General features: G+C 41.4%; 2 protein-coding genes and 2 non-coding genes across 9 annotated transcripts in view; 3 read left to right on the top strand and 1 right to left on the bottom strand.

Moving 5' to 3' along the window:
* Positions 1-560: 560 nt before the first annotated feature.
* On the top strand, positions 561-9,044 carry LOC115595218 (uncharacterized). Of its 5 annotated transcripts, none has more exons than XR_003986662.1 (6): positions 561-4,171; positions 4,528-5,001; positions 6,276-6,345; positions 6,798-6,972; positions 7,964-8,129; positions 8,232-9,044. XR_003986662.1 is itself a non-coding variant. In XM_030439410.1 (6 exons), the coding sequence occupies exons 1-5, from the start codon at positions 4,166-4,168 to the stop codon at positions 8,121-8,123; spliced, it is 885 nt and encodes a 294-aa protein (XP_030295270.1). In that variant the 5' UTR covers positions 574-4,165; the 3' UTR covers positions 8,124-8,129; positions 8,232-9,044. The 5 variants fall into 5 exon arrangements, 3 of the variants coding, with proteins under 3 accessions (XP_030295270.1, XP_030295269.1, XP_030295267.1); XR_003986661.1 differs by adding an exon at positions 5,893-5,941 and having other exon boundaries at positions 561-5,001; XM_030439410.1 differs by having other exon boundaries at positions 574-4,171.
* Positions 9,045-12,529: 3,485 nt separating this feature from the next.
* On the top strand, positions 12,530-12,601 carry trnaq-uug (transfer RNA glutamine (anticodon UUG)). Its single transcript has one exon. It is a non-coding gene; the product is annotated as a tRNA-Gln (tRNA).
* Positions 12,602-14,069: 1,468 nt separating this feature from the next.
* On the bottom strand, positions 14,070-14,141 carry trnaq-uug (transfer RNA glutamine (anticodon UUG)). Its single transcript has one exon. It is a non-coding gene; the product is annotated as a tRNA-Gln (tRNA).
* Positions 14,142-15,688: 1,547 nt separating this feature from the next.
* rerg (RAS-like, estrogen-regulated, growth inhibitor) overlaps positions 15,689-17,862 on the top strand; it is a 46,651-nt gene continuing 44,477 nt past the window's right edge. For both annotated transcript variants that reach the window (XM_030440813.1, XM_030440814.1), the window contains exon 1: positions 15,689-16,028. The gene's annotated coding sequence lies outside the window, so the exon portion shown is untranslated. The remainder of the gene's footprint in view (positions 16,029-17,862) is intronic.

The following is a 17,862-nucleotide window of genomic DNA, read 5'->3' as shown; positions in this document are numbered from 1 at the left end:
TGTTGTAAATTTTACAATAAAACATTGTCTACATGACAAAATCACAGTAGTCTTAGTATTACTGTAGAAAACACAGTAGTCACAGCAGTATTGTAAAAAATATCACAATAGCCAGTACAGTATTGTAGATAGTAAAGTAAAGTACTTAATTTTCCATTTTTATCTATCTCACACACACACACACACACCCACACACACACGCACACACACGGAGCAAAACAAAAAAATGGAAATTGAATTTCTCTAATTTCTTGTTTTTTATTTTCTATGTTTATTTTCAGAACTATTATTTTTACTATTATTTTTTATCAACCTAAGTTTTATCTTTTTTTTTCTTTCACAGGCGGAAATGGGCTTCATAAATGTATCTAGAGCTATCATGATTTCACTTTCTGACCTACTGCGTTTTTTTAGAGATGAGGAGAAGAGTGTCGAAATGGTTCACCCGAACATGAAATTTACGTGTTCGATAAACATTTCCATGGCAACCAATCAGACACGTCGCTGTTACATTCGCAGTGGTTTATGGGATGAGTAGTTCCTTTACTCTTAAGATAATTATGTACACAGTCTTGTACCTTTGCTTTTTTCTCAGTTTTTCAAAAAAAAAATTTGCGCCAAATTAAATGTTTATGGTCACGATTCATCTCGTAGTGTATTGGCTTGGTTCCAGGCTTAAAAGGATTTTATAAAACGTCAATGGAGTGAATGAATGGCAAATTCACTTTCGGAACCGGAGCCGTTCGGAAAAGTGGGCGGTGACTGTTGAGGATCAGGAGAGTTCAACGGTCACGCTTTGAATGGGCCAGTCAAGTCATCGCAAACAGGAAAAACTGCGAACACAGCACTTGGAGAGTTGTGCCTGTCGTTTTCATTGTGGAGTTTGGCTGCGCCAGGAGAGTATGTTTTTTCACTCTTCGTCTGGTCCAGTGTCCATCCTGGAATCGGGTATCCACCACTAAATACTTGTTGGGAGTTAAAATCGGTAAGTAACCATCACTTAGTGCAAAAGAGCGAAAATAAATGTTTTCACTCTGTGACTCCAATGTCAGGCTGTGGTGAACCACAGGTTTCCAGCTGGGAGTTAGCTACCAGTTAGCTTGGCATCAAAATGAATTACTTATGCAATTGTTGTAATTTCACCACAGCTTCAATTCCTGCATTTGTTCGTCATTTGAGGATACACAGAAATCTAGCTAACTTTAGATTTCCATGTGGTGTAGCAGAATGCTTTGCCACTTTTGTGACACGTGGCTCAGTGCAAAGCCATATGTACTGCTTTCACAAGAAGACTGCTAAACCAGGACTTGTAAGGCAAATTGATGGAGTTGATTTGGCTTGCACTGTTGAAGGTTGTAGCTTTGTGTCAGCAAATTTTTCAACCTTACGTGAACATCTTCATTGGCATATTAAAGATGGCAAAAAAGTGTCATGCCCCTATACTAACTGTTCAAAATATTTTCGTGTCCGTTCATCCTTTGCCTCACACTTGAACCGGAAACACAAAAAGATCTCCAGTTCTCCATGTAGCCAAACTTCTACCAGTGCTACTAACGTCACAAGTGCCTGCATGAATACGTCAGCAGACCTTGACATAGGTCACACTTTTGAGACAATCTTTGACGATGGTAATAATCACACAAATGATGAAGTGGACACAGATGATTTTATGAACAATTTGGCCATGTTTTATCTCAGAATGCAGGCTAAAATGTTGTTACCAGCCAGTACAATTCAGACCTTAATAGAGGAAATACAAGAGGTGCACAACACTGGCTTGACTCATCTTTTGTCTAGGATGCACAAAGGGTTAACAAACTTGAATGTGCCTGAAAGGGATATTAAGAGCCTCCTTGATGATCTTTCAAAAGATAACCTTCTGAAAATGTGCAACGAAGGAGTGTTTAGAACAGATCAAACCCGTAAAACCTTCTTTAAGAGCAGATTTAGCTATGTTGAGCAAGTTAAGACTTATTTGGGCATTGATGCTAAAGGCAAAGAGAGGTTCTATCAGTATGTGCCCATCAAGAATACAATAAAATCCCTCCTCACTCAAAACTCTGTTAAAGAGCAGTATGCCCGAGCTAAAGCTGACACAGAAACAACTCCTGATGTTCTGGAAGTTGTGAGAGACGGTAGAAACTTTAAAGATTGTCTGTCATCTTCTATCAGGATTCATTTGAAGTTGCGAACCCACTGGGCTTAGGCAGAAAAAAACACAAAATACCGACTATGTACATGACACTTGCAGAGATATCGCCACACAACAGGTCTTCCATTGATCCAATGCAACTTGTTCTGTTGTGCAGAGAGGAGAATTTCCAATTTTTTGGACAACAAAAATTGTTCTCCACTTTAGTCAGTGACTTAAAACAAATGGAGGAAAATGGAATTGAATGTGGTGATGAGGAGAAGGTAAAAGGCTCTGTGATTGCCATTACTGGAGATAATCTGGGGTCACACAGTATTGGCGGGATTACTGAAAACTTCAGTAAAAGCACACATTTTTGCCGTTACTGTGTCATAGACAGAGAGTCTTTTCAAACAGATCCCACCAAATCATAGAGAGTTACAAAAACAGTGTGGCAACGATAGCCCTAAACCAGGAAATGACCAGAGGAATAAAGTTTGACTCAGTTTTCAATCAGTTGAAATATTATCATGTTTGCCAGCCAGGACTCCCTCCATGCCTTGGCCATGACCTGTTTGAAGGGGTTGTTTCAATTGATCTTGCTATGTACATTAAGCACTTGGTGACGGTAGGCAAACATTTTACCTATGGTCAACTGAATCGGACTATATCACAGTTCACATACCTAGGCAGTGATGCAAATAACAAGCCATGTGAGGTCAAAACTGATGGGGAGAAGCTGGGAGGGCATGCTGCTCAAAACTGGTGCCTCTTAGGTCTCTTTCCCATTCTGGTTGGAGACAGAATCAAAGATCCACTTGATGACGAGGTGTGGCAGTTGTGTTTAAAGCTCAGAGAAATTGTGGATTTGATATGTGCTCCCAAGATCCATACCAACCAAGTAGCATACCTGAAGATTCTCATTGAGGAATACATCCAGCTAAGAACTGCCACATTCCCAGAAAAGACACTAAAACCTAAACACCACTATCTTGTCCATTACCCAGAACTCATTCTTCAGTTTGGTCCCCTCATTAGGTTGTGGACATTGCATTTCGAAAGCAAGCACTCATAGTTTAAGCAGTGTGCAATGAAACTGCGTAACTTTAAAAACCTCTGCAGTACCTTAGCAGAAAGACACCAGTTGCTACAAGCATATTTACATGCTGGTAGCTTATTTCCACCAACTCTGCAAATGGGCCAAACAAGTAAATTTGATGACCAACTGTACGAGACTGGCATTCAGAGAGCTGTCAGTCTCAAGGGTCTCCGCCCAGAAAACACCCTCTGTCACTTTCAAAGGCACTGAGTAATGGACTCCATTGAGAAGGCAATACAGACCGTGGTACCACAGTTAGATGAAGCAAAACTTGAAACTTTGGTCAATGAGTTGGTGACCAAAGTAGGTGATGAAGGCCCAGATCATCTGCAGTTCATTCAAGAAGATGACATCAAACACCTGCTCACACCAGTTCAGTTCAGAAAGATTCTTCATTCCTTGAAAGGAGGTGAGATTACAGTTGCTTTAATTAACATATTAGTTGAGCTGCAACGATTAATAATTAAATTAATCATTCAATCATCATTTTGTAAAGAAAAACACGTTTAAATGATCTGATTTCAGCTTATTAAGATGACAGTTTTTCATCACAGATTTATGACTTCATAATGTCAGAGCATATTAAACTGTTTTCCTGCAATTTTGTTTGTTTTTTTTGCTTATTCATTTGTGACTTTAATGCCAGAGAAGGTAAGTCTTTTCCATATAATGATTTACAGATTAATCAAAAGTAACTACCTCCAGAATATGGGGTTATATAGAAAATCTGGAGGACATTATTTTGTGGTATAAAACTGGTCACAACCTATTCTGTGCTTTCACTCATATGTGTGTAATGCAGGTACCTGCCAATCCCCAGCAGAGCCCTTCATCGCCTGAGCCACTGCCAGTTGCCTCTTCCAGCACATGCCCCATATCACTCAGTTTTTAGGTGCCATGGAACAAAGTGAGGCCCACTCTTAGAAGAGCAGTACATGCTGGTGAGAGGCCAGCTCCGGACGACCGCAGACACTTGATTAGAGTCACCGTTGATGCGATGAGAGAGCATTCCTTGAACCCTACTCGCAGAGAGTGCGTGGTAGTGGCAATAGCTATCACTCAAAAACATCCAAATAGCTTTTTAGACAAAAATGAAGTGGGGCAGCTAATTGGATGTGGGTATTTCAGTGTTATAAATCAGCTCAAGACCAGAGTAGAATATTTGAATCGAGGCAACACTCTTTCCCGTCTGAGGAAGCCCAAGCGCACCCAGAGAGATGATGAGGATGGTGGTGATGACCAGCGAGCAGTAGCTACATGTGTAAGAGTCGACAGTTATGGGTGTGTCCGTTGGCAGCCAGAGGACTATCCAGATGGGGAAACGTCAGCATCATTAGAGGAAAAGAAGCTTGAGATGTTGGATATATTCAGCCGAGAGGGACTCAAGGGCGCTGAGAGAGGAACGGTAGAAGACCTCATGGCAATCACTTATGCCAAACAGCCGGAATACATCAAAGCAAACCCTTCCCCAAGCATTGTGGACGTGGGTAGGGAGTGGCCATTTCTCTTTTCACAGAAGTTTTTATTGTCACACTTCGCCACTCTGACCGATGTTGAACTATACACAAGACTGAACGAAGATTTGGACAAAAAGGGTAAAAGACTCCTAGATTTCTTCAGTAGTCAGATTACAAGGTGGAGAAAGCAAGTAAGAGCTGTTCTGAAGGAAGCCCTAAAGATGGACCAAGAAGGAACTCATGGCCTAGCAGCAATACTTGTGATCGTGGCACACTTCGAAGAGCAAGAGGAGTCACCTTTTCTCCTTGCTGATGTAAGCTCCTTAATTTCTTAAATCTTTTACTTTTCAACAATTAAAGGGATAGTTAGGGTTTTTTGAAGTGGGGTCATATAAAGTACATATCTATAGTCGATCTGTTTCCTACCGTAATCACCGATCAGCGCAGCCTCAGTTTGGAGAAGTAGAGAGCCGCTCCAGCCCAGACGTTCAGCTTTGTACTGCAGTGAACGGGGTTCAGCAAAAAAGCGAAATTAACCACCTAAAACAAGGCTCACCTAAAAAAATCTATATCAGGTCAAGTGTACGTTGTATAGGTAAAATTCACACCGCTTTCCTTGCTGTCAGACCGCGCTTTCTTTTGGCACTACATTTTCTCAACCGCAGACCCCCCGTATCCCTACACATGAGCGCTAATGCGGAAGGATATGGAGAGTTAAGTTTCGTTTTTATCGAAAGTAAACCTCTCGTCCAGCCGCCGCTCGCAGATCAGCTGTTGCCCAGTTACGCTAATGCGTAGTGATACGAAGGTTCTGTGGTTGAGAAAATGTAGTGCCAAAAGAAAGCACGGTCTGACAGTGATGTAAAGCGGTGTGAATTTTACCTATACAACGTACACTTGAACTGGTGTAAAAAAAAATTACGTGAGCCTCGTTTTAGGTGGTTAATTTCGCTTTTTTGCTGAACCCCGTTCACTGCAGTACAAAGCTGAGCGTCTGGGCTGGAGCGGCTCTCTACTACTCTACTCCAAACTGAGGCTGCGCTGATCGGTGATTACGGTAGGAAACAGATTGACTATAGATGTGTATTTTATATGACCCAACTTCAAAAAACCCGAACTATCCCTTTAATTGTCACATTTATTGCAGCAAAATCATTTCCCCTGATTAGAGTGATACATTTTACACCCCCCAAATTGTATTGCAGGTTGGCAAGCCTCCGATGGCATCTTGCACTTGGGTTCAAGTAAATGCAGGTTTGCGTCTGGCAATCCTGTCTTCCTAGGTGTTTGGAGTTTTTTTGTTGATAGTTGACGCAATGGGTTTCAGGTCAGGTATATTTTTTTGAGGGCACCTTTATGTTATTGGTGATTGAGTACTTTTTCATTGATATACCTCACCTCACACTATAACACACATGGTGCAGTTATTTTTTTTTATTTCCAAAGGGTGTAAACATGCACAAACCATTGGAGCAACAAAAAATATGGCACATTGCTTCTTTATCAACAAATTTCAGAAAGCTTTTTCTTTCCTAGAGATAACGTCTAGTTTATTTCAAGTAACTCTTATCTCTGCTGGCATTCATAGGTGACTACCACACCCGCAGATGCAGAGGCCCAGCTGTCTCTCCCCATCACTCCAAGGATCATCATGCTTGGTAAGTTTCACATTCAGTGTTAACAAATCCTTTGCACATAGAGGGCACAAGCAAAGAAAGTCTAGTCTGGAAACGCTAGTGAATGCAGTTTGTGTCATGTGATTCACTGCCTCTGCACCAGTCAAGATTTCCAACTTGTAATACAGGGACAGCAGTCACTTTTAAAACTGAAGAAAGTTATGTGGAATACAAAAACTGTAGTTCATGCATTTTACTTCATACCTCTTAATCCTGCATGTGTTTATTCCATTGGCTGAGCGTCTCTGGTGAAGTGCAGACCAGTGTTGCCAATTTAGCAACTTTGTCGCTAGACGTTTCAGATGCCTTTAGCGACATTTTTCCTAAATCACACCCACCTCTGGGTTAAGCCACATTCAGAGTGCAGATATATGTGGCACAAATCATTTATAGAATGCTATGACATATAATTTTTGTAATGACTCTTTACTAAGGAGAGACAATCCTGACTGCAAACAAATGGATGCTGTCGATCGAGGGGAGGGTCGTAATCCCACCTGCTGCTCGCCTGGCTGACTTCACCACTGCCTTGGCAGCTCTCGCCTGTTGCTATGTATTCAACCTGGAGTATCAGGTGGAAGCCAGCACAACACTGGAGTTTGTTCAGAGGTATTTATTATCTTAAATAGCTTGATTGAAAGATAGATTAAAATGTAAAACCAATTTGACAATTGAAAAGCTGTTCAAAATCACCTTCTTCCTTTAAAATGTTATTGGTCTTGAGAATCTAAATAGCGTAGGTTGAGGCCTCCTTAAAACTTGGATGCTTTTATTAGAGAACAGAAGGGCTGTTGGGCTAAGGGCATGTATACACTATATTCCTTTTTACGTAAAAGCCTTTGGAGAAATTGAGTGGATGCAATGCGTAGATGGTTGGGGAATAGGATTTGCCCTGAAAAAACAAACAATTCAATCAACAGATGTTTTTTCTCCTTAATCTGTGCTTAATTTGCATCTCTTGCATGATAACTTCTGAGGGTGGATTTTAACTATTTTAGTACAAATATGACGTGGCCCATTAAGTTCATCAGGCCACGCCTTCGCAGCAATCAAATGACTAGTAGATCACATAACCCAGTTTGGGTGCAGCCGTGTAGCTTGATTTCTCACTAATCAAATTATTCTACTACCTCCTGGACAAGGGCGCTATAGAGGCTGTCGCACTCCAGGGGGTTCTATTCAACATACTTCCTCGTGCCAAAAAAGACTGGCAAACAATGACTTGCTGGGTTGAGAATGTGTGCATCTGGTGTAGGAAGCACATACTGTGCCACCACGCCTACAGCGTCATTTATACTGTGTCATACACTGGATATGCACAATGAACATAGCTGATATACAAGCTCACACCGGTTGCGGTAGCATGCATGCATGAGCACTAAATGTTAGCATTTTTATCTCCGTCTCAGTCTACCTGTATTGGCATATGTGTACGACTAAGACTAAAATTAAAACGGCTGTCAAAATTAACGTTGCATAGCAGATTTCTGCAAACGGTTACCAAAGGAGAGTGGTTTATGTCCAGTTGTGATTTGCTAACCAGTTATTTGTTAACATGTACATATTGTCCCACCCCCTATCTCCTGTACTCTTTTCATAGGTTTTTAGTCAGGATCAATCCTGACTCCACCAAGTGCAGTGCCAAGGAGCAGACGAGCCGGAAGACTGGGAGAGTGGTGAAGCGGAAGACTTCATACATGAACCCGCATGTAATCTCCTTCATCAGGGACTTCACTGAGTTCAGTTGGCTAACTGACTAGTTGCAGGTGAGGTTCTGATAATAGCTTTTGCATTGAAAGTTCAAGATGGTTTATTTAAAGATCCACCCATCCTCATCCGCTTATCTGTTATTGGGTTGTTGGGGTTAGCAGCTTCAGCAGGAGGCCCCAAACTTCTCTTTTCCGGGCCACATTGACCAGCTCTGACTGGGGGATCCCGAGGCGTTCCCAGTAATCCCTTCACCTAGTCCAAGGTCTTCTCCGGTGCCTGCTCCCAGCTGGACGTGCAAGATTGTGAAGCGTGTCTGTTAATATTTTGAGCTTGTGGGCCAGACTGGCATTTTTGTTTTTGATTTATTGTGTATGATTGAAAAATTAAAAGAAAATAATTGTTATATTGTTGGTATCTGAAGTAGTACTTGGAAAATTGGTTTGGTACTGGTACTTAGTCTGAAAAGTTTGATAACCTGTTTCATCATCTAGTAAAATCTGATACATTTACATTAAAATGGTACAATTACTCAAAGAAAACAGACTTTAAAGATATAACATGTGCATTTTCTGATTTAAGTGTCTAAAAACAGGACCTTTGTTATGTATTTTATTGAGCTGTGCACTTTTCATTGGCATTGGTGGTTGCCCGCTACTTAAGTCCTTGTTTTTTTTTTTGATTGACAGTGGCAGAAATGTTCATACTGCGCATTTAACACGGGAGACTGTGTTCATGTTCCATTGTTCTACTGTGAAGGATTTCTAACCTTAACAAATCATTCATTTTTAACCCAAACATGATGCTTGCCTAACCTTTTAACAGGGTACTTATTGTAGCCCAAACCTAAATCCCTGAGCCAAAAGTTTTTTTGTGCCTGAACTTAACCAAACCGTTAAAATTGCATTGTCACATCATAAAATGTTTGATAACCTGTTTCATCATATTCCTGTTCACCAAATGTCTTAAATAAATAATTGTGTTAACAATTTTCTTGTTTTCTGCAGTTAATTGAAATATTTTAGAATATGGGTAATTCTAGTAATGATGGCTTATATTAAATCATAGTGATACAGTATTTAAATTGTACAGTGAGAAACTGAATTAACAGTGATTAACTTTTACCTACTGTTAATAATACTGTATTGCCATATACAATACCACACAAAAACAGTGCTTAACTGTTTTCTTTTTACAGTAAATTAACCAGCACTGTAAAAAGAGTTGAAATCACAGTATTTAATTGATATTTTTTCTACAGTTAAATAAAACAATATTGTAAAAACAACTGAAATCACAGTGTTTAATTGTTTTTTATTTTACAGTGAATATATAAAATACTGTGAATGGAATTACTGTACCTTTACTGTAAAAAGAATTCACAGTAACTTGCTGGCTAATTGTTGCCAGTAAGTTACTGTAAATTTTAAGGCAATTTTGTTACAGTGTATGTTTTTGAAAATAAGCAGAAGTGACAAATAGGATACAAATGTAGAAGTAGAAGTACAAGCAGTGGTGTAAAATATGACTAACGAAAAAAAAGTAGAAGCAATTATTCTTTGTAAAAGTGAGAAAGTCGGATACAGGCTCTGAAATAAATCAAGTTTGGTTATATAGTTATATAAGTAACTGCTATGTTTATAGTGTTATAATACACATCTTTTATGTTTTAGGTCGAATGGACACCAGCAACTTAAACCCATAAGCCAACTGTGGCATGGCCGTACCCAGCACTGAGGGTGGAAGGGGGGGCAACATTTCTAGTACCCTCCACTACATAGCAGATTTTTTTTTATTCGTGATAACAATGTAAATATAAATGAACGTGTTATTTTTGTATTCATCTTTGTTCTTTGAGAATGTTTTTTAGAATCTAAACATGCTTTATTTGGACAAGTATGTGAACACATACAGGAAATCAGACTTATTTATTTATTTTTTTGGTGCTTTCAGTGTTTCATGAGGTTCAAAGAACAAGATAGAAATAGACATACAGCTCAGGAAAAGGACAACAAAGCTGATCAAAGACAGGTAAAAAATATACACAACTATTACGTATATGTAAGTGGGTGGTATAGTTCCAGGCTGAAAGAATGTTGGAATATATTTTGAATGATTAATGTAGAGAATACTTTAATAGAATACTCCACTTTGTGCTGGAAGCCTTTGAGGCAGCGAGGACGGTGGTGGGGCTGGTCGTCCTTGTGTTTACAGCTGCGGGTGACGAGGTTGGAGCTCTGGCTGAATGCCTTCCACACAATCTTATTTCATCATAGCCGTTTGATGTAATAAGGAACTCATATGATCCACGACACAATGATCTCCTGGATTACTGACTACCTGACTACCAGGCAGGCCACAGTTTGTCCGTATGGGCAGTGTTCTGTCTGATGCGGTTGTTAGTGATACAGGAGCTCCACGGGACTGTACTGTCTCCTTTCCTGTTCACCTTATACACCACTGACTTTCAGTACAACACCGGGTCGTGTCACCTGCAGAAGTTTTCTGACGACTCGGCTGTTGTTGGGTGTATAAGTGAGGGACAGGAGGAGGAGTACAGGGCACTGGTAGACAACTTTGTGGAGTGGACTGGACAGAATCACCTGCGGCTGAACATCAGCAAGACCAGAGAGATGGTGATAGATTTCAGGAAGAAGAGGAAGATGGCTTTCCAACCACTGCGCATTCTGGGAAAGGATGGGGAGGCGGTGGAGGATTACAAGTACCTGGGTGTTACCATCAACCACAGACTGGACTGGAGATCTAACACTGAAGCTGTTTACAAGAAGGGGATGAGCAGACTTTACTTCCTGAGGAAGCTGAGATCATTCAACGTGTGCAGCAAGATGTTGGAGATCTTTTATCAGTCTGTGGTGGCCAGTGTACTTTTCTTTGCTGTGGTTTGTTGGGGAAGCAGCATCGGAGCTAGCAACACCAACAGACTCAACAAACTGATCAGGAAGGCTGGCTCTGCTGCAAACAGGACACTCTGGAGGCTGTGGTGGAGAGGAGGACACTGAAAAAACTGTTATCCATCATGAATAATCCTCTCCACCCTCTCCAACTCACACTGGTCAGACAGCGGACCACCTTCTCCAGAAGGCTGCTTCAGCTTCGCTGTCGTAGCAATAGATACAGGAAGTCTTTCCTGCCACAATCCATCACTTTATACAACAACTCTCTCACCTCTGCCTGACAGAGAACTCTGGTCTCTCTACTGTTTTGTTGTATATATTATTATTGTTATAGTATATTTTGCATATTTTGTTTTGTTGTATATATTATTATTGTTTATTGTTTATAGCACACTGTGCACTGTATATATACACTATATGTTATGTACAAAGTGTTTTATTTGCGGACCCAATACTGCTGTAACAAAATAATTTCCCAGTCTGGGATCATTAAAGTAATTCTATCTATCTATCTATCTATCTATCTATCTATAGACTTTCAACACTCTAGAATGGATGACATCACCATGGCTTTGATTTCCTGCTTTGATGTTCTTCTTGCTGTTGCTATGGCGACAATGACCATGGTTGTTGCTGTTTACAATAACTCGATGGCATTTTTTCTTTATACGTTATTTCAAAGAGTATATCTTCACATTTTGAATTCATTGGCGGATTTTCCTCTTAACAAACAAACTAAATAAACAAACTCTCTTTGTGTTCACGTCTGAATAAACTGAATGAATAAACTGACTTTAAATGACACTTATCCAAAGCTGCGATCAGTGAAACAAAGTATTACTTTGTCACTTCTGTCAGCTGATGATGGGGGGTGCTGCAAAAGCAAACCAACTACGAACCTACCTAAATACAATAACAGCTCAATACCAGTGATGTTTTAAATACGGACAGAGAGTCATCCCCCCACACCATAAACTGATAAACTATGAAAACTGAAATGGATGTATGTTCCAAGGTAGCTCACCCACTGGCAGAGTTGGACTGGCTAGACTTTTGTGACGAGTCAGATATCCGTAAATAATTCAGAACCATGGCTGGTGTCACGTTAGACACAAACGAAGTCTTAAAATCGACTCACCTTTATGACAGTCTCTCGGTATCGTGTGTATGACATGAAATAAGTATTAAATCTAAGAAAAAATATCGACAGCCCTGGTTGATCAAATATTTTCGTAAGTGTATATTTTAATCAGTCAGTCCAACTGGCGTCAGGTCAGCAGCACTGTAACCAGCGTCTTTACAGCATCAGTTAAAACGGGTAATAAAGTTACAAAAACAAACACACATTTACTGACTGTAACAACGAGTGGTGTAAAAATGTGTTGTTACGGAAACATTGGTGCCTTTTCATCCTTGGATTGCTTCATCCAGTCGCCAGCCTTGGTATCTTCATGACTTAATTTTAGCAGTCTGTGGTATAGTGTATACAGCCTATCAGTTGACCATGTGTTTACTTTTACTGTTTATTCATCCATTCCAGTACAGGTTCCATGGTGTAATGGTTAGCACTCTGGACTTTGAATCCAGTGATCCGAGTTCAAATCTCGGTGGAACCTAATTTAAATCAAGAATGGTGATGAAATTGTTCTCACACTGTCAACAGTTGTCTTAATGCTGTCTGTCATTCCAGTCTTGGAGAACAGTTTCAGCTGTTAGATGTATTAACTATGTTTCAAGCAGCAGCGTGGCTCTTTGCTAAGCTCGTACTTTATTAATCCTGAAGGAAAGTCTTTTTGTTTTTTATTCTTCCGCCCCCTGGTGGCCAAAAATCCATTAATGCAGCTTTAACCAACATATTCATTTTTGAACAGAAAGAATCACAAAATAGTTCGCATAACAAGACTTATGTTTTTGGGACGTTGAAAAGAGGCCTGGTTGCGCATGGGGAAAAATAAAAAAAAAATGTTCTTTGCCTGTTCCTTCAAACAAATCACATTAATCTTGGACATCACAAAGCCCAGGATACAGTGACAGGTATGTCACAACACTATGGCAGATTTATACAGAGACAAATAATCAGGATCTGACGCAGGTTCCACCGAAGTCCAGAGTGCTAACCATTGCACCGTGAAACCTGCACAGAACTTGATCAAACATGACATCGGCTCAACATAAGACATATAGCATAGCCTCTCCGACTCCCGGTGCCACCACCATTACATCTGGTTTTGGTTCGAGGTTGTCCAGGTAGTCCGTACTCTGAGGTATTATCATAAGATCAGCCAGTGTGTTGTTGGCAGCTCCCTGATGATGCAGGGAAAAGAGACTATGCTGGTAGAAGTGAACCAGAACTCATCATCCAACAGCACAACAGGCGGAGGCGGCGGGAGCTGCATGTGCTGCTCCAGGACACTGCACTGCCTCCAGCCATGCTTATGTCTAAAGAACTTCAGCCAGCACTGCAGGTCAGGCACAACTGAGGCTAACAGGCTCTAGTCAGTTCCAGCGAAGAGGCATTTCCTTGTCACAGCCCGAGCACCAGGATCCTCTACCACACCAAAGATCCTCACAACAGCAGGAAAAACTCTAAGACCCTGTTCATACCTGGCATTAACTTGCATTTCCAAATTCTAGGATCGTTTTGCCTGACAAAGGCCGTCTGGTCAGTATAGCTGGATGTATTGCTACCACAAAAAAAAAGGCAAAAGACAGGTAAAACAGCAAATCCAGTGATCTGAAATCCAGTCTCTGTGGAACCTGATTTGAAGCTTGTTAAAGAAATGCTGTCTGTTGTAGAACTGTGTTACCTGCTTGGTTTATTAACAATGTTTAAAGCAGGAGCTGAATGTTTGTCACTGTGTTTTGGAGTTCTTGTGCCCTCTAGTGGCTCGAAATTGATTTATGCAGCTTTAACCAATATACAGACACACTAAACAGGTTCTTGCTTTGGCGCAGCACATACCCTAACCGTTGATAAATTTACAATTAAACCTCCCACTCTGGCTTCTAATAGGCTATAATGTAAGACTATCAGCATTCTATTTTATCATTGTAAGGTCTTTCATGAATCACTGGTCCTAAAGCAGGTTCCACCGAGATTTGAACTCGGATCACTGGATTCAAAGTCCAGAGTGCTAACCATTACACCATGGAACCGTTACATAGGGAAGTCTCACATGATATCATTATGTAGGTTACACTGACCATATAATGGATAGCATACAATCAGTGAGGACAACAGGCGGAGGAGGCGGGTGCATGAAAAGCTTCTTTAGTAGGTAAAGGTGTTCCCTCCCAGACAGCCTCTAGTCAGCTCCAGTGACCCATTATGTCGAAGAGGAAGCAACTTTGGTATAGTACACTTTGAACTGGTATGTGGTCGTGGTAATTGTACCCACACGTTATATCGTTTTTGTCATTTTACCTAGGGACAGTACTCTTAAATGTAGAGTACCTTTGACTTTTCCAGCAGTCAGGAAACAAAAGGGGAGACTGGGGGGGGGGGGACTTGGGGGCTTTCTGGGAGCCTTAATGGAATGGAGCCATTGTTAACGTCCATTGCAACACTCTTTTGTGATTTAACAGATTAAATCTGATTTAAATGACAAAGTGAAACGTGATGAAAAGATAAAGGGTAATTGTTCACGATGTGCGGTGCTAATCTGCTGTGATGTCGTCTGTGTTTGCGCTGGAGAAGCCAGGCTTGGTGGATCTTGCCTGGGTTTCCGATGGATTCCAGCATTAGTACCTCTGCAGAGGAGTAACAAGGATGGCACGGAATGAAAAACAACTTTTGGAAACTGAAACTCAAAAAAACAACCGTTCTCATGTGTAAGGAAGTGAACTGAACTTTGCTTGATGCAAATGAGCCTTAGATCCTCACACAAGCAGGGCAAACCTAAAGGCCCTGTTTACACCTGGCGATCCAATCACAAGTGGACAGCTCCGAGTATGTCAGATCACACCTGGTATAACAATTGCCCCGTTTCCATCATCCCGACTGGGTGAGTTCAGTTTGTTAAAACGCATTTAAACAGCAGTTTTGTCGTGGGAAGTCACACTTGTTTTTTTTGGCTACATGTGCCACTGAGCAGCTGTCACGCTCCCTCTGGTTCTTTCCCAGGTTTTTAAAATGGGAACTCCCACTCGGTCTGATTAGCATAAATCAGTGACGTGGGTTACGGTGCTGATGCCTTAATCTCCACTGTCTCAACCCACTGACTGGTTTCTGACTGTGCTGGAGAGTGACAAAAGTGTGAGCTTGGTAAATTTGAGCGTAGAGGTACTGAAGGAGCTGGTGCCATTTCATTACTGCAGTTAAGCCTTCGTTTAAAGGAACGCTATCCAGGATCACGTCTCATAGAGGGAAAGAGCTGATACCCCTAAAAAGAAAACAGGATTTTAGGTTAAAAAAAAAAATAAAATTACATCATATTGACAAAAATATCCATAGATGGAGCACACAGGATTTAAGTAGTTTTAAATGTAGTTTTCTAAATCAGGATTATACTTTTAAAGTGTTATTGAATTAAATGGTGACATCTTCGTAGCCTCATTCTTGAAAAAAAAAAAAAAAAAATCACTGTGTCAGATTTGAACGTGCATTGTGATGTTAAAAAGGGCGGATTTCCTCTGAACTCGGGCCCTGCGTTGCCTCTTCCTGCCGCCAGGGGTCGCTGCGGGCCCTTCAGTGCGGAGGTGCAGCGGCATGCAGCAGCGGCAGCAGTCCGGTCAGAGGCAGCAGAGTGTCGGGAACTCCAGCTGCTCCGCTCCGTATATTTCCACTGACCCTCCGCTTCAGGGATTCATTCATCTCGGTCAGAGCTGCTGCTCGGGTCTGTCCGGACTGGATCTGTCCACACCATCCCTCCATTCGTCCGTCCCGGCATCTGCGCCAGGGAAGGTCAGACACATCGTTTTCTGATCAGCGGACCTGACAACTTTAGCTCCTTTTTAATCATCTATCCTCTCCCTGATTTTTTTTTTCTTTTGTTTTTGGCGTTTCATCACCGGGAGGGTTATTCCTGCCTTGAGCCGTCGCTGGTGAGTGTTGCCGCCGGTGTTTGTTTTCATGCGAGGTGCGTCCCCCTCCGGAGACAGCACCGCAACACGGAGGTGTGGGGGTGATCAAACCTGTGGTCAGGCTGCAGGCAGGTCTGGTATTTAACGAACAGAGTGAAACCTTCGAGGAAGGTCATGTACAGACAGTGTCCTCTGAGGCGGAGCAGTCTCTCATCATGTATAAAACCAGGTTCCCGTGTGTGTTTTTGGTTTTCATGTGACTTTGAATGGACGTGGTCTTGCTCTGCTGTTCAATCAAATGTCACATGCTGCAGCTTTTTTGTAAGATGAACAGCACATTTAAAAAAAAAAAAAAAAAAAAAAAGTCAGTCAAATGGGAAATAAGATAGTTAAAGCACACTCACAGAGTTCTCTGCTATGCAGTCACAGCGGTGCATCTCCAGTTGCATCTCACTCTGCCGCCTGATCTCCCTCCATCCTCCCCCTGTTGGATTCGAGGACGTAATTGGCATTCACGAGCAGCTCCAAGTGTTGCATAATAGCAGACATCTCAAAGGGATCTGGGGTCGGTCAGCAGCACATCCTACATGGGTGCCTGCCAAGGGGGTCAAGGAGACTCCCAGTGGCCCCCGGACACGCTCGAATGAAGATGGGTTGGATGTCAGTTCCTTGGACGTGAAATCGGCAACAGAAGCAAAAGAGCCGAGAAACTTTTAACCCTCAGCTGATGCACGCGTCGAGATGAAGTGCATTTAGTCTATTGGTCCCAATTAAGTGCAATGCTAATGACTCACATTGGTGATAAAGTACATCTAATCAAGTGTACAATTCTGTGGTAGTTGTTCTTGCCATTAAGTGCTGCTTAATACAAGATCTTAAAAAATATGATGCCGTTTCATAGATAAACTAAACAGCATTGAAATACTGTTGACATTTAAATACATGGTATAAAAAAAACAAACCTCCCGAGTGTTTCCGAGGGGTTTTATTGTTTGCACCACTGCTGCAGAGACAGGTTATTTCCCATTAGCGACTACCAACAACACAGGACAAAACACGGGTATATTCATTCCTTAGTCTATAAAGGGAAACATGAAAGCAGATAGAAATGGTGCCAGGAGATGTGCCCGGTGATGGACAATATTCCACAGCGAAACTGATGGCGTCATTACTTTACAGCCATTACAATGTGCAGACACCCTTTTTCCTTCATGGTGATACCGTGAAGCAAAAAAAAAAAAAAAAAACCTGTCTATTGCCAGTGGTTGAATACTTCTCTCACCTCGGATGAGTCATTTAAGAGCTTGTTTTGTTCCCTTAGACAGTAGAGGAAGACACAACCCCTCGAAAAAAAAAAAAAAAAAATCTGATCAAACAGGGCCAAACTGGTCCAGAGTCTATCAGTCATGAGGGCTGTCTGACAGAGACATGTCACCTCTGGACAAAAACACCAGCAGTGTTTCCAGCTAAAGAGAAAGGGAAAATATATTTTTTTCCGCTGTAAATTACGAACGTTTCATTTAACAGCTCCTGGAAACGCAATTCAAGTCAGATCTAGCCCACACTTTTACCCAGAAATGATTTTTAAACTTTCCTATTTTTTTCTTCAAGGCCAGGTAGTTTAACTTTTTTATTTTTTTTGTTACCGAGACCTCCTCTGTTCTGTTTCAGTAGGTCAGCTTAGTAGTGTTTTTCCCACTGGTTTCACTGGTTTTCCCTCCAGAGGCAGTGCACCAGCTGACTAGATGTATTTTGATGACAGGCCTGCGGTTTGCAGTCTTTCTATAGCCTGTGGTGCAGCAGGTCTCCTCCCATGGTTTGGAGCTCAGAGGTCTGTAATCTCCCTGCACCGCAG

The sequence above is a fragment of the Sparus aurata genome, chromosome 14 (genome assembly GCF_900880675.1).
Source record: "Sparus aurata chromosome 14, fSpaAur1.1, whole genome shotgun sequence".
NCBI lineage: Eukaryota > Metazoa > Chordata > Actinopteri > Spariformes > Sparidae > Sparus > Sparus aurata.
The sequence above is the reverse complement of the archived record's forward strand: the minus strand, read 5'-3'. Positions and strand labels throughout refer to the sequence as shown.